Source organism: Mastigoproctus giganteus, chromosome 11, assembly GCF_048544385.1.
Source record: "Mastigoproctus giganteus isolate SK-2022 chromosome 11, ASM4854438v1, whole genome shotgun sequence".
NCBI classification, from domain to species: Eukaryota; Metazoa; Arthropoda; class Arachnida; order Uropygi; family Thelyphonidae; genus Mastigoproctus; species Mastigoproctus giganteus.
This window is the reverse complement of record NC_143585.1, coordinates 160,135,494-160,158,270: the sequence shown is the minus strand read 5'-3', so window position 1 is coordinate 160,158,270 and position 22,777 is coordinate 160,135,494. Positions and strand designations below refer to the sequence as shown.

General features: G+C 39.8%; 1 protein-coding gene across 1 annotated transcript in view; it reads left to right on the top strand.

Moving 5' to 3' along the window:
* Ranbp16 (Ran-binding protein 16) overlaps positions 1-22,777 on the top strand; it is a 902,587-nt gene that overhangs the window by 649,955 nt on the left and 229,855 nt on the right. Inside the window, exon 19 of the mRNA XM_090384993.1 lies at positions 8,851-9,041. Coding sequence (XP_090241119.1) covers positions 8,851-9,041 — 191 coding nt within the window. The remainder of the gene's footprint in view (positions 1-8,850; positions 9,042-22,777) is intronic.

Genomic DNA, 22,777 nt, shown 5'->3' with positions numbered 1-22,777 from the left:
ACCGAAAGCTTTATCAAATAACATGCAGAGTTATTAGATAAAGTTATCTAATAACCCTTCTGATTAGTTGATTTATTGTTTGTGATTATTCTGTAGCATTGCATACTTTTGTCATAGTCCACCAATTCATATGGTAAGCATGTATTGGTGTTGTAACCGACTTATTTGCATGTTATGTATTTTAAAAAAAAAACTGTAGTACGTGATATAAAACCGTACTTGGTCTGCTTAAGATTGGGTAACTGCAGCCCCAGTTGAAGAGGTCTTTATGATTTTTCCTTGTGAACCTCCTTGAAATGAGTTTACCACTCATTTGGAGAAGCCTAAGTCTGTTTTTTTTTTTTTTTTTGTTTTTTTTTATGTGAACCCCAAACACGAGAGGTATTAGAACCTATAGTACTTAGTACCGTGCTTGGGTTGGAGGTTGAGAAGACGAAAGAAGATATTTGTTGACATTGGACTTGAACTTCTGTAAATTGTAATTTTCATGAAATACGTATGAAGGAAGGTTGTTCCAGAAAACGGCAGTTGAATGAATAAATGAGGAAGATGAAAAGTTGGTTCTGTGGGTTTGAAGTTGGACAGTAAATGGATGTTGGCTGGTGGCGGCACGTGTTCGGACTGTTTTGAAAGAGAGAGCGGGAATTATAGAAGCCAATTCAGAAGAACAGTGCCCATGGAAGTATCTGTAGAAGAGGCATTCAGCAGAAACAGTGCGTCTATGAGAAAGCGAGTGGGGAGACTATGTTAGAGATGAATCATTAATTAACCTAACTGCCCTCTTCTGAATGGAATCAAGAAGCCTGAGAGAGGTTTTGGGGGCACCACCCCAGATGTGGGAACAATATTCCATGGCAGGGCGGATTTGCGATTTATACAGAGTGAGCAGCTGTTTGGAAGAAAAGTAACGCCGAGAGCAAAAGAGAAAACCAAGTTTTTTAGATGCAGAGGAAGCAATATTTGTAATGTGCTTGTGCCAAGAGAGATTAGAAGTCAGGGTAATCCCTAAAAGAGATTTATCATTTTGCCTAGAAATCGGAATGTCACTAAAGATAAGCATAGGAGCAGAAGAATCCTTTTTGCCAGATATTAGACAAGACTGAGTTTTAGAAGGGTTGAAACCAACTAAGTTGTCTTTGCCCCACTGGAGAATTACCTGAAGATCGGCATTTAAGGAATTGGTAGCAGATTTTCGAGAAGTTGAAGCTGGTTGAGCAGGACAAGGTTTCTCAAAATGGAAAGTTGAATGCAATGTACTATCATCGGCAAAACTATGGATAGGATTTCCAGTCAATGGAAGAAGGTCATTGATATACAAGAGGAAAAGAGTGGGGGAAAGAACTGAATCTTGGGGGACACCGGCATTAGTGGAATAGTTAGAAGACAGAGAGGCATCTACCATCACCCTCAGTGAGCGATCAGAGAGAAAACTGGATAACCAATTACTAAAAACAGTTGGCAAACCATAAGATGGAAGCTTGTTTAGAAGACCTTTATGCCAAACACAATCAAAAGCCTTTGAGATGTCAGGAGCAACTACTTGGGTTTCACCAAACCTTTCCATTGAATTAGTCCATAAATGGGTAACATAAGCCAGAATATCACCAGCGGATCGACACTGACGGAATCCATACTGGCGATCGTTGATCAGACAGAAGGTTTCTAAGTAGTTTAAGAGTTGGCGGTTAATTGATTTCTCCATTACTTTAGAAAGAGTAGAAGTAATTGCAATGGGACGATAATTGGATGGGAGGGATTTGTCACCCTTTTTAGAAACTGGCTGGATATGAGCAATTTTCCAAGCAGAAGGAAAAACATCTTTGGAATAAGAAAGTGAAAAAAGGCGGCAAAGAATAGGAGTAAGTTCAGGAGCACAGGTTTCGAGAACAAGTGGAGAAATACCATCAGGACCTGAAGCTTTCTTAGTATCAAGATTCATCAAAATCCTTCTGATATCATTTTGACGGAAGACCACAGGAGGCATTGAATGGAGCGTGTTGGGAATGGTGGGAGGTTTTTTACCAAGATCATTAATACATGAGCTGGAAGAAAAATGGGATGCTAGCAGGTCAGCTTTATCCTTGGCTGAAGTGACAACAGAACCATCTGGTTTGGACAGAGGTGGGAGCAGAGATGGGCAAAAGTTGGGGCCAATAGCTTTAGCAAGAGACCAGAATGCTCGGCTACCATTAGGGCAAGAAGCAAGTTTTCCACTCTTACTGCTTTACAATTGTTGCGAGCTTTGGTGTAGGCAGAAAATGAAACTGAAGAATTAGAAACAAGCCAATTACGATAAGCAACATTCTTCTCTTGGACAGCCTTAGCACATTTATTGGAAAACCAAGGTTTAGATAAAGGACGAGATTTTAAAGTGGAGTGTGGAATAAAGGATTCCATTCCTGTAAGAATAATTTCACTGACACGATCTGAGCAAACGTTGACATCAGAAGTTTTGAAGCAGTAATCCGACCAAGGAAAAGAAGAAAAGAAGTCTCGCAGGTCATCCCATTTTGCATTCTTGTAATGCCAAACAACACGAGGTTGGGAATAGCCATGAGGTAAAGGTTCCATTGGTGAAGGTTCCCAAGAGACAATCACCAAGTTGTGATCTGAAGTGCCTAAAGGCCCTCTCACTTCGACCATGTACTTAGAAAGGTTGTTTGTGAGAAAAAGATCAAGCGTATTGGTTGTATGATTAGGATTGTCCGGTATTCTTGTAGGTAAATGAACAATCTGTGCTAGGTCATTAGTAATTGCAAAAGCCTCAGCATCTCGACCTGCTGGGTCGGTGTGACTAGAAAACGGAAGCCAGCTGTAGTTGTGAACATTAAAATCACCAAGGAAAATTATTTCACTGTTAGGAAAGTTGGACTGGAGAAAGTCAAGTTGCAAAGAGAGGAAGTCAAAGAGCTCCAAGTGATTAGTGGAGTTGGGAGAACGGTAGAGACAACAGATGAATTTGACACAATGAGGTAGAGAGATTTTAAGCCAGAGAAGATCAAAGAGAGGAGATTCCAAATTGCCAAGTCTCTGACAGGGAATATCAGAACGGACATATGCACAAGTACCACCTTTGAGGCAAAAGGAATCATACAGCGAATAATTTGGGCATCTGAGATGAGCAGTAGATGAATCAACCGATAACTGAGATTCTGTCAGAAAAAGTACATGGGGTTTGGCAGACTGCAAGTGGAAATGGACATCTTTGAGATTAGAATTGAGATCACGTATATTTGTGAAATTAATTAGGAAGTCCTTGGGAGGTTTAGATCTTTTCGCAGATAAGCTTGCTCTATTAGTTTGACAATTCATGGTGTATTCAATAGTAAGAAAAAGTGAGTGGGACATGCTGTATGAAGTAATGAAATTTTTGGATATGGCATACGTGTGGTAAGAATATACCCAGATCCTTGACATAACGTGGCCTCGACAATGCTCTCTGCATACACACTACTCGGACTCCCTCCAGTCACTATCTGGCAGAGTAGAGGTAGCAAGATTATACACTAGCTGATCCCGAAGCCTCTTAGAGAGTTACCAATAGGTTCAGTCCGGTGTACTAACTAGCGGCCAACCTGCGAACACCGTTTTAGAGCTGTACCCTTGAAATATAAGGAATATTGGATCTCGCCAAGACATTCATCATAACCTCAAAAGTCATCAATCATACTGCATGATGGAAGAGATAGGGAAGGGTTGGCCGGAACTTAGCTCTAGAGACTAAATATGGGTTCCACCACTTCAAGCCTCCAATAAGCAAAGTGGTGGTATTTCACCGCTTGATTAAAGTCATCTACCACCTAGGAGAAATCCTTTCAGAGACTCAAGAAATCCTTAATAAATTCTGAGGATTCTTTAGATTAGAGCCTTTCACTCCCATGAAGGATTGTAAGAGTTATAATATTAATTTTAGTTTAGGTTATACAGTCAACCCTCATTTCTAGGAACTAAATAACAGGCCCTATGGGAAAAATAGGGTTAGGTGCCGATCACTCAAGATTGAACACACATTTGTAACCAAAACATTACCAAACACAATAAATAATCGTAATAAAATATTGATAATGCTTTTGCTTCTATCGTAAGCAAACATTCTTTATTTGATCTTCTATCCAAACAGATGACAGCCATTCCATCTCTTCCAATTCTTTGTGTCTTGATCTAATGGATTTTGTTACACTTTGAGTTGTTCCTGCTATGAAAGTTGATTTTATTTTCTCTGCATTCTTTCTAATTCTCGACGTTGCCTCATTTAGGCCTCTGGCACGGGCAATATCACATGGTTTTTCATTTTGCTCAAAGTGTTTCACAGTTTCATATTTTTTTTCTCTATTGCGGACTGGCTATAAGCCCTACTGGGGGAAACCCCGTTGGGCCAGAGGCCAGAAGATGATGGAGACCGTTGTGAATTTGGCCATAAATGCTAGTATTTTCTCGGTTAACTTTTTGACCCAGTCCGTCTCTGTCTATTGCTATTGCTTTTCTTTTTCTCTCTGAATCTGCAGTGTCTTCACCAGGATGCTTCCTTTTCACACCTTTTAAGTATTTTACTCATTTTTAGGGAATAAAGCACAATTACAAAATGAGGAGGCACGCTTGATACACATAAACAAAGCTGTACACATGTAGCAACTGAATAAACAACACCATAAAGCAGAGATACCATTAACACCTCACTAGCTCACATTTTACTAAAGCACATTTCTGGGGGTTACTATCATAAAACAATAAAAACAATTTCCAGTTGCGTTTCTGTTATAAATGGGTAGTAAACTCAATCTAATTGCATTTGCAATAATACTGATAGCTGGAATTGTGTTGGTTTTACGTTATTATGGCGAAATGTGTTTCCCTTTCACTGATATAAAAAAGAAAAATACCTCCAGTCACTATCTGGCAGAGTAGAGGTAGCAAGATTATACACTAGCTGATCCCGAAGCCTCTTAGAGAGTTACCAATAGGTTCAGTCCGGTGTACTAACTAGCGGCCAACCTGCGAACACCGTTTTAGAGCTGTACCATTTTCCGAATCTTCTCTTCATTCCTCTCGTATTGCATTCAGTTGGAGTGATTCGGCGTTCAACTGCCATTTCTTGTAAACACAAAGGCGAATTGTGCTAAGTAAATTCAGTTTGTGTTATATATGATATTGTTTCCCTATTTATAAATCGTGTATGATCGAATTTGTGTAGTGTAAACAGGTGTTATACGAGGACTGACTGTATATTTATAAATTGTGGAGAGTGTTAGCCATGTTTATTGAAGGTTTGTTTTTTTTCACTCTTTACACTGTGAGTACTTTTAGTAGGATTAAAAAATAATGGATGGTGTGGCTATATAGGGCAACAAGGTTGGTGAGGGGAACAAAGGGGTGGTCTTACCAAGAAATTCTAAAGTTCTGCAAATTGCAGCATCTGGAGACTAGACACATGCACTCTGATCTGATTGAGGTGTATAAGGCCTTTAATTGATTGAGCAGGCTCATTGCTGATGGGATTCTTCCTCTTGCTCAGATTACAAACCTGAGGGGCCATAAATTCAAATTAAGGAAAGACATTTATAGAACAGATGTGCGGTAATTAATTTTCCTCTAACCAGCGAGTGGTTGATTGCTGGAATAAACTTCCTTCTGTTGTTGTGGAAGTTGATAGCTTAAAGGAATTCAAGGAGGAACTGGACAAATGTTAAGAGGGAATGTGTGCGTGAAATTTTATTATTATTATTTTTTTTTTTTTTATCTGTTGCTACATAAGCTTGCTTCCTTGCATAACATACCTCTACTATTACTGTTTAAATGGAATTCTGCATTTTTTTTTTTTTTTTTTTTAACTAGAAATCATTTGAACCTCCTGCCTTTATAATAACCCCTGGAGCCAGTTAGCATACTTATAGAAGAAACATATTAGACAATCCTGGATAAATTAGTATGTGAGAAAATGAAATATATATGTCACTTAACGATGAGAAATGGTGGAAAATGAGAAGAAGTAAGGGAATGAAAATGAGCAATTTGGTTGATATTTTGTTTATAAGCTTACAGAAGAGAGAGTGAGAGAGAGAAATATGGGGGAGTGGTGGAAGAGAGAGAGAGAGATTTTTGCAAGTGCTACTATTTTTCTCCCAGTGTTGTCACAGCTGTGAGAAAAGCATAGGAATGTACTTGAAAATGAAAATTTCATTAAGCACATAATGAAAATAGTGTAATGTATACCATAAGATGTTGATATCATCAGGTCACATTTAAAAACTAAAATAAGCTACATTTGTAGCTTTGAGAGTTGCTATATTTTAGTGTGTCCTGGGTGTTCTCTGATATTCATTACAATCTCTGTTGGAAAACAAAACTAATACAACATACTGTCGAAATAATGGCACCCAGAATGCTTGAACATTCAAGCTAATGGCACATTCAGATCAGATGTTTACATACAGCGCAGATGTCTTGAAGTTCCATCACCATTTCAAAAGTGAATTCTGTACTGATATCACAGGCGCCTCCGTAGCCAGGTGGGCAGGAGCGGCAGTGCTTAGCACACGCTTCTTGATTAGACCGGGGTTCGAGCCTGTGACCACCAAATACGGAGGATGCGGAAAGGTCAGGGAATGACCACCGCATATCTCCGCAGCAATATGGCCTTAGTTGCTAATGCTCCTAAAAACCAAATAACAAACATAACTGATATCACAGATTATACTGCCGTTTTGCATTTATGTTAAATTATGGCTTCTAAAGTTAATAAGCCCCTTTCATAGAAGAAAAGAAGAACAACATTAATGCTTAGGGACAAACTGGATATAATCCAAACAGGGTCACCCAGAAAGTTAATTCATATACCCAGTGTATTGTGTCTGTAAATTGCAGGTGTTCCCTGTCGATTTGCCTGTGTTGCTGGACAAAAGCTCCCATTTTCTGGTAGAAAAACCTTGCTATCTACTCCTGAGACCAACTAACTTAGCCATGGAGTGAAAAATCCCATTAAATTTCCTTGCGTCATCGACTGGAATCAAAACCCTGGCCTTTTCCACCCGGTGTGGGGAGTACGGTGACGATACCAATGTGCTACCCACGCAGACTAAACTTGATACAATAAAGTAAGTAGAATGGGGTGTAGCAGGAGTATATTAATGATAGAGTATAACATTGGATCGTCAACATGTTTATGATTTTTATGTGCAGTTAAAAGAATTGCATTCTTAATCTCTATTTCTTATTTAGCCTCATTATTTCTGCTTTAAATATATTAAAAATAAAATGTTCTAAAAATTGAAATAATGGCACCTATAATCCCCGAAGGTACAGTTATTCTGAAAGTCAGTTGTACACTCGCCACATCTTATATCCTATATCTGATAAAGGTTATCCGATGATTCACAATTTTTGGAATGTTGAGGAATAACATTTTGAAATCTTCAAAAATACAGATATAATCGTTGTAATAAAAAAGTTTGTAAATCTGAAAACAACTCTGAAAATTTTGTTAAAAGTTTACTCCATGTATACAAACCAGCTTCGACACAAGTAACAAAAAGTGTTACACAGTATATGGCTGTGTGGATAGCCTCCAGCGTTGCACCATTGTTGTCAAGGTAATGTGTCATTATTTGCCGTTTGAGGTGGTCTGTTACTCTCCACAGGATTTTATTTGGCCTCTTCTCAGGTATCATGTCTGTTTTTGTGGGGTCCATCCCTTCGAATTCTGTTAGGGCCTTCTTACACTCATCTTCTATTCTGGATAGCATGACTTCGTCTCTTTCCACTTCAGCTACCCTGGGTTGTATTTCTTCTTGCCCTTCCTCCTCTGGTTCCATATTGACCATATTCTTTGTTCTTTATAGTTGATCTCTCACATCCTTCTTGATTTTCCAAGACGGCAGGAGATATTAGGTTCTTCATAACGATGGTCCTTCTTTGGTCCACTAATCGCTGTTCAGTGATCTTAATATCTGGGAATCGTTCCAACCATTTGGTATGTATTCTCGACCTGTACATTGTCATATCGGTCTGTAGCCTGGTTATTTCATAGTATGCTCCCTAATTCATAGAATTCCCTAATGTAGCAAGTACAGAACTAACACAATACATCCAATCTTATAATCTTAACCCACTCATCAATTCAGCCATTACAGTAGTTAAATTAAATTCCAGCTATAAAATCAAACGAAGCCTTCGTCATTGAGGGGTTTAAGCGCCACACATCACTTAACGTATTAAACAAAAAGATTTCTGCCAACTTCTCCCCTATTTGGAATTTAGCACTTATTAAGAAATACATTTTATTAAGCAAAATGTATTTCAGGAACTCAACTCGTATATAACACACTCGCGTGCTCTTCCCTCCCCACTATAGCTAACTGAAAACGATTTCGAAAGTCACTCGTGCGTGGCTATTAGCTTTCATCTCTCTTCATTTAATGAATTTTAATTAGACAACCATAGAATGGAAGGTGCACTTTCCTTTCTTAGAAAAATTTTTAAAGCCCATAACTTAGTTTTTAAATTTATAATCCCCGTAAGTTATTAGAATCTCACAACCACTGTGTATGTGGTAAAATTTTCCACCAACTAAGCGGATTTTTCAGCACTCACCCTGAGGTGAAAATTTTTCAGCATGCTATGCTGAAAAATTAAGCTAAGCTATACCTACGTTCTATAATTAATAATTTATTAATAATATAATTATATGCTGTGTAATATGGTTTGTGAAAGGATTTGAAGGACCTGTTGTGCATTGCTGTGCAGAATTGATCTTTCTTGTTTATCATAGTTGCGTGCATTTGTATAAAATTGCTGAGCACTTGTAAATGAGTAAATTTTCAAAATGTGTTTGTTTTTACACCTTAATTTATGTAGCTATCCAACTTATACTCCAATTTTACATCGTGCAATAGCTTTGTGGTACCATGATCCATCTGTGACAACACCTGTTTTAAAGCTGATGGCTGAATTGGTGCAAAATCGATCACAGAGGTTACAGTTTGATGTATCTTCACCAAATGGCATATTGTTGTTCAGAGAAACAAGCAAAATGATTGTAAATTATGGTAATTCCTTTTTTTTTTTGCCATTTTTTTATTTTCTTGTGTCTTATTTATTTAACTCTAATTAAAATAGCCAAAAATTGTTTTAAAATATATATTTACATACATACACACACATACGAGCCAAAACATTATGGCCACCTTTTGCCATGATAACTGCTTGCACCCAGAATAGTATCAACTCTATGTGACCACACAAGGTCTCGTTGGATATCCTGGAATTTGACAATGGAGTGAGGCACTGGCATGGCCTGGCAAGTGTTGGAGGAATTTGGCTGCCAGTTCAGCATATGATTTGCTCGGACATGATCCTCAAACTATTCCTGCATAGTCTAGACCTTGTGATACATGGTATTGTCTTGTTGATTTGATTGATTTGATTTGGTAGTTGTTGGCGCATCGGCTTCTGTGGCCATATTGCACCTCCAAAGGTTTTTGCAGTACAGTGATCCAAGCCCGAGGCGGGAATCGAACCCGCGACCTTTGGGTTGCCGGGCAGGTACTTTACCCACTCGGCTAGCCCGGTCGGCATTGTCTTGTTGAAAGAATCCACTGCCATTTGAGTATACACAGGCAAACTTGGTCTAAAACAATGCCGAACAAGAATTTGGTGGTGAGCATGTGTTCACTGGGGATAAGGGGAACCAGTGATGTCCATGAAACCATACCCTAAACCACGTTGCCAATGCCACCGACCTGTTTTCATCCAACCATGCAATCTTCACATCCCTGCATGTTGAGTGGTTGTATCCATCTTCAAGAACCATTCTTGCCATGCCTTCACTACAGCAGCCCTTGAACAGCCAATAATACCTGCAGTTGCTGAGATGCTATCCCCACTTTCCGAGTGCCACAAGTCATTCATTCCCCATTCAAACTCTGACAGGTACTAACTGTGCTGTCACTCTATACACTGTGCTGGTTAGCGATATACTCTTAGGTGCTGTGGGATGCATCCACTCGTAGAGACAAGAGTGGTCGTAATGTTTTGGCTCTTGTGTGTGGGTGTATATATATATATATAATATTACTCTTTAGCTATCATCAGATATTTTGCATTTTTGCTATACCCCTTTTTCGAACTATAACTACATTTGCTCACCCCTTTCTGATGACTGCTAGCGCACTTTTTATTTATTTAACCATTTTATGTATTTACTTTACAGTTCCCTCACCTCTAATTGGCTTTGCAGTTCAGCCTATAATTCTCTTAGTTCATCATACATATAGGACATTCACATTCTTTCTTTCTTTTTACAAACTTACAATACTTCTTATTCCTGCTATCCTCACCCTTCTAGTTTTTGGGACCTTGTGTATATTTTTCACTCCCATCTTGCACCTACATCAAAATTTATTAACTCCTACTTGTATATACAGTTGAACTTGGTTATAACGAGCATTAAGGGACCGATAAAATTTCCTCGTTATAACTGTTACTTGCTATGTCATGTGATAGTGGAGATGGGAAAACCCCTGAGGCCATTAAACACTGAACACTTTATATCAGTGATGAGTTAAACCAACCTCCTGTTTTTTTTTTTAAATTCTCAGTAACTTGATAAAAATATATTAGAGAGAAAAAAAAATAAAAGTATATACCTACATATTATTTGTATTAATATACTTGTATAAACTATGATACACTTAATATTAAACACAATTTATTTGTCTGTAATTTTAAAATCATGCACTTAATACTAAACACAATTTATTTCTCGGTAATTAGAAACAACGCTATTTAATAATAAACACAATTTCAATTAGTCTTTATTTATGAATCTTAAAATTGATGCTTGTTTTAAAGATTTCACTTTGATATTTCTTAAGTTTCCCCTTAAAACACTCAATGCATTAAAAGTCCCATTACTTGCCTCAGTACCTTCAAAAAAATTGACTAATGTATCCATTGCACCATGAGCTTGTGAGATTGTCGGCATTAATTTTGATTCTCTCCTCAATTGCTATCATATTATCATCACAATCATCGTCTTTGAGCACAGTATTTAAATGTTATTCTCTGTAGGAAAACCACTACTTAATAAGTTGTCAACGACTCATACAAATTCATCAGTGATATCTGTATTAAAACCTACAAGGTTTTTATGTAGCAACCATTCAGATAATAGTAAGTTGTTTCTTTGTTTCTACCTTCTTCATCTACAATTGAAATTTCATTTCAATTGTAATTTCGATTTCTTGAAGCAATTCGATATGGTTGTCGAAGTAGCGTTGTTACAAGCATCATTCAATAAATTTATAGCATCCAGTATCGATATAGACCCAGTAAGTTTCTGTTCTCTTTCACTGATCAGATGTAGAACTAGAAATCTTTTAAAAAATCCTTTCAAACTCTTGATTGCACCTATGTCCATTGGTTGTAAAATTGATGTCACATTGGTAGGCAGAAACACTAGTTTAACATTGAAGAAATTTTGAATCTGGGGATGTGCAGGACAGATATCAACTAACAATGAAATATTTTCTTCTTTTTGAATAGCTCCTTATTCCAATCTACGTATTTCCGACAAATATCCGAAGTCATTCAAGCTTTCTTGTTTGCAGTGTAATCCACAGGAAGTTTCTTTATGTTTTTTAAACGCATGGTTTTAACGATTCTCCGATAACAAACAGTTTTTTTTATCAGTTTCGATCATATTTGTGCATACAAGCACCGTCAAGCAACCCTTTGATTTTTTTCCTCTAACACATTTTATCCCTTTAAATTTAAATGTATTATTAGGTGTCAAATTATAAAAAAGTCCTGTTTCGTCATTGTTGTAGTAGTAGTTATTGAGGCATGTGATGCATGAAAGCAAGCATATGAGATTATGAGCATCAGCCAAAAAAAAAAAAAAAAAAAAACAATTCCACACAACCATTCCCTTTAAAAGTTTGTCCAGTTCCTCCTTGAATTTATTTAAGCTATCTTTTAACTTCCACAATGACAGATGGAAGTTTGTTCTAGAAATTAACCACCCACTGGCTAAAAAGCAAATTTCTGCACATCTATTCTACAGGCATCTCCCTAGCCAGGCGGGAAGGAGCAGTAGTGCGTAGCACACGCTTCTTGATTAGACCGCGGTTCGAGCCCGTGACCACCAAATACGGAGGATACGGAAAGGTCAGGGAATGACCACCGCATATCCCCGGAGCAATATAAGGTGGTAGATGACTGTCATCAACCGGTGAAATCCACCACTTTGCTTATTGGAGGCTTGAAGCGGTGAAACCCATGTTTAGTCTCTAGAGCAAAGTTTCTGGCATCCCCCCCCCCCCCATGCTTCTCCTTCAACCCATGCATGGTACTAAGTACTATAGGTTTTGATACCTTTCGTGTTTGGGGTTTTCATTAAAAAAAAAAAAAAAAAAAAAAAAAAATGGCCTGTTGCTAATGCCATTAGCAACAGGCTTTCCTCAATTTGAGTTCATAATCTGAGCAAGCAGAAGAATCCCATCAGAATTCAGTGTGCCCAACCCCATTCAAGGCCTTATACACCTCAATCAGATAAAGTTGTAGATGCCTAGTCTCCAGCTGCTGCAATTTGCAGAACTTAACCTCTCTTGGTAAGAGTATCCCATCTTGATTAGACCGCGGTTCGAGCCCGTGACCTCACCAGTCTTGTTGCCCTTCTCTGTATTCGCTATAGCAATTGTATATCCTTCCTAAAATACGGCCTCCAGACAATGTGCGGCCTCACCATTGCCTTATAAAAAGGAATAATCATTCCCTTTTCCCTGCTAGCAAAATTCATCTATATCATTGAGAACACCCCATGACCTGATCTGGCAGCCTGTCTGCATTTCTCAGAAAACTTCATATCTGATTGCACAAGCACTCCCAGGTTTTTTCATTTTCTACCACCCTAAGTGTAGTACCACAGAGTAAGTATGTTTCTCTTGGGTTATTGCTACCCATATGCAGTACTTTGTATTTGTCAATGTTAAACTTCAGTTGCCACTTCTCAGTCCATCTGCCCAAGTTTTCTAGATCTGTTGCAGTAGCACAACTGCTGTAAGTGTCTTCGTCATTGAAATCCTTTCCTGATTTCTGCCCAAACATGGTCAATCCATAAATTTGCTGTTATTGGATCTGCAGATCGACTCCAGCCCATCACCACCAAATATTGAGGATGCGGAAAGGTCAGAGAATGACCACCGCATATCCCGGAGCAATATGGCCTTAACTGCTAATGCTCCTAAAAACCAAACAACAACAACTGCAAAAACGTTGGGAGGTGCATTATGGCCACAGAAGCCTATGCGCCAAACAACTACCAAAAAAAAAAAAAAAAAAAAAAAACAAATTGTTTAGAAAAACTTTCCGCTTGAGCCTTCAAAATCGGACCGCCTATTGAAAATCCAGCACTTCTTTTTGTGGTGAACAATTGAAGCAATGCTTATGCAAAGGCAGATTGTGAGAAATCTTTGGGGAAGGATGCAAAGAAAAACAGCAAAGAATTCTTTACTTATGTAAACTCTAGAAAGAAGAGGTTGAATTAGATTGGTCCATTTGATATAGATGGTTCAACTGTTGATGATCCTGCTCAGGCAGCTAATGAACTAAATTAGTGTTTTTCATCTACATTCACACATGAGTTATTTGGGGAGGAGAACGCCAGTGATTCATTATACTCTGCTGATGAGCTTATTTTGTAATTGTAAAACTGAGAGCAAAATTGAAGAGAAGTTGTTGAAGATAAACATAAGAAAGGCACCTGGGGTGGATGGGATCTATCAAGTTATATTAAAGGAGGCACTAAAAGAACTAAGCAAACCCTTAGCCATAATTATGAGAGCTTCCTTAGACTCTGGAGATGTGCAAATGTGACCCCAATGAACAAAAGAGGATCAAAGGGCAACACAAGTAATTACAGACCTGTTAGTTTAGCTTTTGTTCCAGGGAAATTAATGGAGTCACTGGTTCAAGAAGCATTGCAAGGTCTCTAGACAAGACTTCAGTTATAGCTGGGATGCAGCATGGGTTTGTTAAGGGGAAGTCTTGTCTGGATAATATGATGTAGTCACAAAGGAACTGGATGCAAAGAATAATTTTGATATCATATATTTGGATCTTAGAAAGGCTATTGATACTGTTGCACATGGAAGACTGCTGCACAAATTGGAGCAGTGTGGCATTGGAAGCAAATTGCTACTTTGGATAAAGCGATAGTTGAGTGGCAGAAGACAGAGAGTGGCAATCAATGGACACTGCTCTTAGTGGACTAATGTTATTATTGGAGTCCCCCAGGGTTCAGTATTGGGTCCATTTGTTTTCTGTATTTATTAATAATATTGGTAAGGATATATCAAGCTTAATGTCTAAATTTGCAGACGATATGAACGTTGGCGGGGTTGTTAATGACAGCACGCTACTGTAAAGTTGAGCAGATGGCTAAGAGGTGGCAACTGAAGTTTACTGCATATGGGAAGCAGTAACCCCAGAGTAACATATTAACTGTGTGGTTCTACACTGATGGTGGTAGCTAAAAAAGGACCTGGGAGTAATTGTGCAGTCAGATATGAAGTTTTCTGAGCAGTGCAGATGGTCTTCAAGAGTAGCTCATGTGCCTTGTCAAGGATATACAGGAATTTTTCTATCAGGGATAAGGAGGTGATTATCCCCTTGTATAAGGCAATGGTTAGGCCACACCTTGATTACTGTATACAGGTCTAGAGGCCTCATTTTAAGAAGGATGTAGAGCTGCTGGAACGAGTACAGAGAAGGGCAACAAGATTAGTGAATGGAACAAAGGGTTGCTCTTACGAAGAAAGGCTTAAATTTTGCAGATTACAGTGTCTGGAGACTAAGTACCTGTGAGGGGAGCTGATTGAGGTGTATAAAGCCCTGAATGGTTTGAGCATGCTCAATGCTTGTGGGATTCTTCCCCTTGTTCAGAATAATCATCCAAGAGAGCATAAATTCGAATTGAGGAAAGACAATTGTAGGATAGATGTGCAGAAGTTTGCCTTTAACCAGCAGGTGGTTGATTCTTGGAACAAACTTTAATCTGTCTTTGTAGAAGTTTATAGCATAAATAGATTCAAGGCAGACCTAGACAAACATTTTGAGCAAGTGGATGGGTGAAATGAGAATTTTTTATTTTTTTTGTCTGATGCTGTATAAGCTTGCTTTCTTGCATCATATGCCTTTACTAATGCTGATGTACGATCAGGTATGCATTTTTGTAATTTTGCCCACAAAAAACTAGCAGGCATACTCTTTGATTATAGAACACATCACTGCATCTATTTCAATTTCCTGCATCATCACAGCGCCACTGGCTAGAACGAATCAACTTACACAGAGCTTTTATTGATGCTGAAGCTACATCAATTACCATCACAATTACCAATGTAATTGGCATAGCTGACAAGGGGTGGAAAATTTATGCAATTGTTTCTTAGCATAAGAAACGTAACCGAAAGAATTGCTTCAATATATGTATTGTATCTACTAACACAAAATGAAGGAAATTCATCTATTGGAAGCTGCAGTGGAAACCGAAAAAAAACTGCCGCAAAACTGATAACACACAACACACATTTGACGTTAGCTGGAATCAGCATACTTCTGTGTGATTGGAAGTACAATCAACAGGGACCGCGGCACCCACATACGTCCCCTATTTCAGACTCTCCTAGCTTGGGAGCCACCTACGACGGCAGTGACCTACCTCACCTCAACCTTCTTCCTCTCCCCTCTTCACCCTTCACACATGCCTGTAAACCACCCTCCCCTCCTCCACGACCTCACGTACTTACGTACTTCAAGATCAGCCGCACATATAAAAAACCACCATTTTCCTGTGCTCAATTAGGATTCCCATATTTTTTTCCCCGATATCAGTGCTTAAGTAGTTGCCAAAAGCTACATACAGTAGCCAAAAGCTTCTATGTTATTAGAGAAAATCCTTTGTGTTTTGGTTTGCATAATTAGCATTAGCATTAGTAGAGGCATATGATGCAAGAAAGCAAGCTTATTCAGCATCAGCCAAAAAAAAAAAAAAACACACACACCACTCCCATTTCACCCCTCCATTCGTTCGAAATACCTGTCCAGTTGAGCTTTAAATTTGTTTAGGCTATCAACTTCAACAACAACAAATGATGGAAGTCGGTTCCACCAACCAACCACCCGCTGGCCAATGGCAAATTTCCGCACATCTATCCGACATCCGTCCTTCCTCAATTTGAATTTATGCCCTCTGAGGTGATTATTCTGAGCAAGATGAAGAATCCCATTGGCATTGAGCATGCTCAAACCATTCAAAGCCTTATACACCTCTATCAGATCACCTCGCCGGTGCCTAGTCTCCAGACTCTGTAATTTGCAAAACTTAAGCCTTTCTTCGTAAGAGCAACCCTTTGTTCCATTCACTAATCTTGTTGCCCTTCTCTGTACCCGTTCCAGCAGCTCTACATCCTTCTTGAAATGAGGCCTCCAGACCTGTATACAGTACTCAAGATGTGGCCTAACCATTGCCTTATACAAGGGAATAATCACCTCCTTATCCCTGCTAGAAAAATTCCTGTATATCATTGACAAGACACCATGAGCTACTCTTGCAGCTTGTCCGCACTGCTCAGAGAACTTCATATCTGTCTACACAATTACCCCCAGGTCCTTTTCATTCTCCACCACTGTCAGTGTAGTACCGCAGAGTTGATACGTTGCTCTGGGGTTACTGTTTCCCATATGTAGTACTTTACATTTGTCAATGTTAAACTTCATTTGCCACCTCTCAGCCCATCTGTTCAACCTTTCCAGATCCTGTTGCAGCAGCATAGCGTCAGTAGTGTCCTTAACAACCCTGCCAACCTTTGTATCATCTGCAAACTTGGACATTAAACTTGATATCCCATCATCAATATCATTCATAAACACCGAAAATAACAACGGACCCAAAACTGAACCCTGAGGAACTCCACTAATAACATTAGTCCACGTTGAGCAGTGTCCATTGATTACCACTCTCTGTCTTCTGCCACTCAACCATCCCCTTATCCATAGCAGCAATTTGCCTGCAATGCCACACTGCTCCAATTTGTGCAGCAGTCTTCCATGTGCAACAGTATCAAAAGCCTTTCTAAGATCCAAATATATAATATCAAAGTTATTCCCTGCATCCAGTTCTTTTGTGACTACATCATAGTATCCAATCAAATTGGTCAGGCAAGACCTGCCCTTAACAAAACCATGCTGCGTCTGAGCTATAACTGAATTCTTGTCTAGATGATCCTGCAGTGCTTCTTTAACCAGTGCCTCCATTAATTTACCTGGAACAGAAGTTAAACTAACAGGTCTATAATTACTTGTGTCAGCCTTTGCAATTAGCATTAATAGAGTCACGTGATGCAAGAAAGCAAGCTTATACAGCATCAGCCAAAAACAAAAAACCCTTCCCATTTCACTGATCCATTCGATCCAAATGTTTGTTTCTCTAGTTCTGCCTTGAATTTATTTAAGCTATCAACTTCCACAACAACAGATGAAACTTTGTTCCAGCAATGAACTACCCGCTGGCTAATGGCAAACTTCTGTACATCTATTCTACAACTGTATTTTATCAGTTCGAATATATACCCCCTCAGGTTTGTAATCTGAGCAAGAGGAAGAATCTCATCAGCATTGAGCCTGCTTAATCCATTCAAGGCCTTATACACTTCAATCAGAACGCCTCGCAGGTGCCTAGTCTCCAGAAGCTGCAATTTGCAGAACTTAAGCCTTTCTTCATAAAAGCACCCCTTTGTTCCCTTCACCAATCTTGTTGTGCTTCTCTGTACTCATTCTAACAACTCTACATCCTTCCTGAAATAAGGCTTCCAGACCTGTATGCAGTACTGAAGGTGTGGCCTGACTTCTTCTTGGTCCTTAGCTGGCAGCTGGGGGAGGCGGTTGGCCACGCAACCAGTATGCTGCTGTAGGTGCCGCAGGGTTTCGGACTTGCTCTGTAATGTTCTTCCATACTTTACGATCCATGGCGTCAGTCCTGGCCTGGTTAAGGTCGAGACGTCGGCTCTTCAAGTCATTTTCCACTTGCTTGGCCCACGTTTTCCTAGGCGCAGTCCGTTAGATGCTCCATTGGGTGGGTCGTTGTCTCCAAAGGAGTGTGGATGGTATTCTGTTCGTGCCCATTCTACATACGTGGCCAAACCATCTAAGCCTTCGCTTCTGGATTTGGTCGGCAATGGTTGGTTGCTGTTGGCATCTGGTGCGGATGGTATCGTTAGTGATGCGGTCACGAAGTGAGATGCCCAAAATCTGCCGCAGGCATCGCATTTGGAATACCTCAAGTTTGTTTAAATCTAGCTTGAGACAAATCCATGTTTCTTATCCGTAAAGGAGAATGGGCATGATCAAAGTCCGGAAGAGTCGGATTTTAGTCTTTGAGGAAATGTTGGTTCTCTTCCACAGACACCATTTGAGCGAGGCGAACGCAGTGGCCGCCTGTCCAATTCTGCTGTGGAATTCCATGGTGGATGCAACTTTCTTTTCCTGGTCCAGCGGCCCAAGGTATTTAAAGTCCTGCACTTGCTCGATAGGCGCCTCCGTACCCAGGTGGGAAGGAGCAGCAGTGCACAGCACACGCTTCTTGATTAGACCGGGGTTCGAGCCCCTCACCACCAAATACGGCGGATGCGGAAAGGTCAAGGAATGACCACCGCATATCCCGGAGCAATATGGCCTTAGTTGCTAATGCTCCTAAAAACCAAACAAACAACTTGCTCGATCTGGACGCCTTCGAGATAGATGGTAGCTTGCGACCCATCTGTTGTCAGGGCCTTTGTCTTATCAGCATGGATCTTCAAACCATATGGCCGGGCAATGCGGGCAATGTCGTAGAGGATGTCCGTGGCTTCAGAGTCGTTACCAGCAAAGATAGCACTATCATCGGCAAACATCAGGTCAGTCACATAGTGATCCTTGTCATATTGTATGCCCTGTCTGTTTCTGAATGCTTGCCTCATAATAGCGTCGACCACAATGTTGAAAAGCAACGGGTAGGCTACATCCCCTTGGCGGACTGCAGTTTGGATGGTAAATTCCTCAGATAAATCATTCTGGATGCGCACCTGGCTGGTTAAACCGTTGTATGCAGTTTGGAGGAGTGTGATGACTTTTCGAGGTACATGTTCGACCTCTAATAGTTTCCATAAGGCAGGCCGATGGACACAGTCGAAAGCAGACTTAAAGTCAATAGTCAGTGGCCTGACTATTGCCTTATACAAGGGGATAATTGCCTCCTTATCCCTGCTCGTAAAATTCCTGTATATCATTGACAAGACTCCATGACCTACTCTGGCAGCCTATCTGCACTGCTCAAAAAGCTTCATATCCGACTGCACTATTATCCCCAGGTCTCTTTCATTCTCCACTACCCTGAGGGTAATACCACCCAGTTAATACATTTTTCTGGGGTTACTGCTACCCATACACCTTGCGTTTGTCAATGTTAAACTTCAGTTCCTACTTCTCAGCTTATCTACCCAACTTTTCCAGATCTTGTTGCAGCAGCATATGTCATTACTGTTATTAACAACCCTTCCAACCTTTGTATCATCTACAAACTTGGGCATTAAGCCTGGTATACCTTCAACAGTATCATTGAAAAATATACAAAACAACATTGGGCCCAACACTGAACCCCGAGGGACACCACTAATAAGATTATTCCACATAGAGCAATATCCATTAATTACCACTCTCTGTCTTCTCCCACTCAACCATCCTTTTATCCATTGTAGCAGCTTGCCCTTAATGCCATACTGCTCCACTTTGTACAGTAGTCTTCCAACAGTATCAAAAGCTTTCCTGAAATCCAAGTACAGTGGTACCTCGGGTCATGAATGCCTCTAGTCACGAACACAATTTCCGAACAAACTTTGACTCGACGCACGAACGCATAAACATGGCTTTGGCGCCATGTTTTCGGCTCTCGAACAGCATCAGTTGTACTCAGGTTTGGGCACTGTGAACATTGTTTGTCATTGCGTTGTTCTTGATACAATTTTTTTTTTGCTTTTTGCATTAAATTAACCCTCATTATGGCTCCCAAAAAAGTGAAAAGTGTTAGTGACAGTGGTATAAAGAAGCCTAAGCGTATTACAGTAGAAACGAAGAAGGAAATAATAACTAAACATGAGAATGGTGTTCGTGTTTCTGATCCTGCCAAGCAGTACGACATGGCTAAATCTACGATCTATACTATCTTAAAGAACAAAGATGTGGCTAAAGGAGTGACTATGTTAACTAAGCAAAGGTCTGAATTGAAAAATTATTGTTAGTTTGGATTAATGAAAAGCAGCTTGCTGGAGATAGTGTTAGTGAGGCCCTAATATGCGAGAAAACTTTACTTTTGCATGGTGATTTAGTAGCAAAAACGCCGAATACAAGTGATGCTAGTGTTGACGAATTTAATGCAAGTAGAGGCTGGTTCGAGAACTTTCGTTGACGAACTAGAATTCATAGTGTTGTTAGGCTTGGAGAGGCAGCTAGTTCGAACAAAAAAGTAGCAGATGCCTATGTGGAGGAATTTGCAAACTTTATCAACTCTGAAGGTTACATACCGCATCAATTTTTTAATTGCGATGAAACGGGACTTTTTTGGGGAAAAAATGCCAAGAAGGACCTACATAAACCAAGAGGAAAAGTCACTGCCTGGCCACAAACAAATGAAGGACAGGGTTACACTTTTATTGTGCGCTAATGCAAGTGGGTATTGTAAGATTAAGCCTCTTTCAGTTTACCACTCTGAGAATCTGCACGCTTTTAAACGCAATAAAGTGCTAAAGGGTAAACTTCCGGTATTGTGGAGAGCGAATATCAAGGCTTGGGTAACAAGATTACTTTTTATGGAGTTGCTGACAGAAGTTTTTACACCAACTGTCAAGAAATACCTTGAGGAAAATAATTTGCCCCTTAAGTGTCTGCTGGTTATGGACAATGCTCCTGCCCATCCTCCAAATATGGAAGAAGACCTTGATGTTGAATACGACTTCATAAAAGTCAAATTTCTGCCTCCTAACACCATTCCTCTCATCCAGCCTATGGACCAGCAATTAATTTCCAACTTCAAGAAATATATACAAAGGCTCTTTTTCCCAGGTGTTTCCAGGTGACCAACGACATGGATTTGACCCTGCGTGATTTTTGGAAGGATCACTTCCATATCCTCCACTGCATAAACCTCATTGACAAGGCATGGAACAATGTCTCTAACTGCACATTTCAATCTGCCTGGAGGACACTTTGGCCAGGTTGTGTGCCTGATAGAGACTTCGAGGAGACAGATGTAACTCTAGTAAACGAGATTGTGACCATTGGCAAGAGTTTGGGCTTGGAGGTCAATGAGGAGGATGTGGTGGAGCTGGTGGAGGACCACAGACAAAAACTCAACACAGAAGAACTTGTTGAGTTGCAACGTGAACAGATGAAAGTTATGCAGGAGGAGCACTCAGGAGAGGAAGAGGTGGTACATGTTTCAAGTGCTGAGATCAAAGAAATTTGTAGCAAGTGGAGTGAAGTGCAGGTTTACATTGAGAAGCATCACCCTAACAAAACTGTGACCAGCAGAGCAGTGGACATTTTAAATGACAATGTGATGTCCCATTTTTGGAAAATTATCCAACAAAGAAAAAGACAAATGTCTCTGGATCGTTATCTTGTGAAAACACCAGAAATGCCCGACGTTATTATGGAATGGGACTCTCCTTTGAAGGAGTAATCTTCCTCTTCCTCCTCCTCCTCTACCAGTATTATCGGTAGAGGAGGTTATACTGTATATTTTATATTATATATTTTTGCCGCACATAAATCCATAAAAAAGTCAGAAAACAATATGTTTCTGGGGCAGGCAAACAGAGTAATTGGATTTGCATTAATTTCAATGGGAAAAATTGTTTTAGTTCACGAACGGAGTCAAAGAACGAATTAAGTTCGTGACCAGAGGTACCACTGTATATGATATCAAAATTATTTTTTGCATCCAGTTCCTTTGTGACCACATCATAGTATCCAATCAAATTCTTATTATTACTCTTATTATTACTAGCCATATAGTGCAAGGAAGCGTAAGGCTTATGCTGCACCATCTAAATTAAATTTCCGAGTTACCCTGAGAGAGAATTGGTCTGAATTATTACTGCTGTTGTGTCTTGATGATCCTGCAATGCCTCTTTAACCATTGACTCCATTATTTTTCCTGGAACAGAAGTCAAACTAACAGATCTGTAATTACCCATGTCTTCCTTTGTGAGTTGGAGATACATTTGCACATCTCCAGTCCATGGGGACTTCCCGCGAGTCCAAGGATGCTCTCAAAATTATGGCTAAGGGTTTGCTTACTTCATTTGCCACCTCCTTTAATATAACTGGATAGATCCAGATCCCACCTACCCCAGGTGCCTTTCTTATGTTTAACTTCAACAATTCCTCCTCCACTTTGCTCTCGGTTATTACAAAATCATTAAACATTTAACTAAGAAATACTGCTCTAAGTTGAGGCCTAAATGGATGTCAGATGTACTAATGAGACTTGTGATGGTTAGTTTGTTGTTGTTTGGTTTTTAGGAGCATTAGCAACTAAGGCCATATTGCTCCGGGGATATGCAGTGGTCAATTCCTGACCTTTCCGCATCCTCCGTATTTGGTGGTCACGGGCTCGAACCCCGGTCTAATCAAGAAGCGTGTACTACGCACTGCTTCTCCTGGCTACGGAGGCGCTGAATTGTGACAG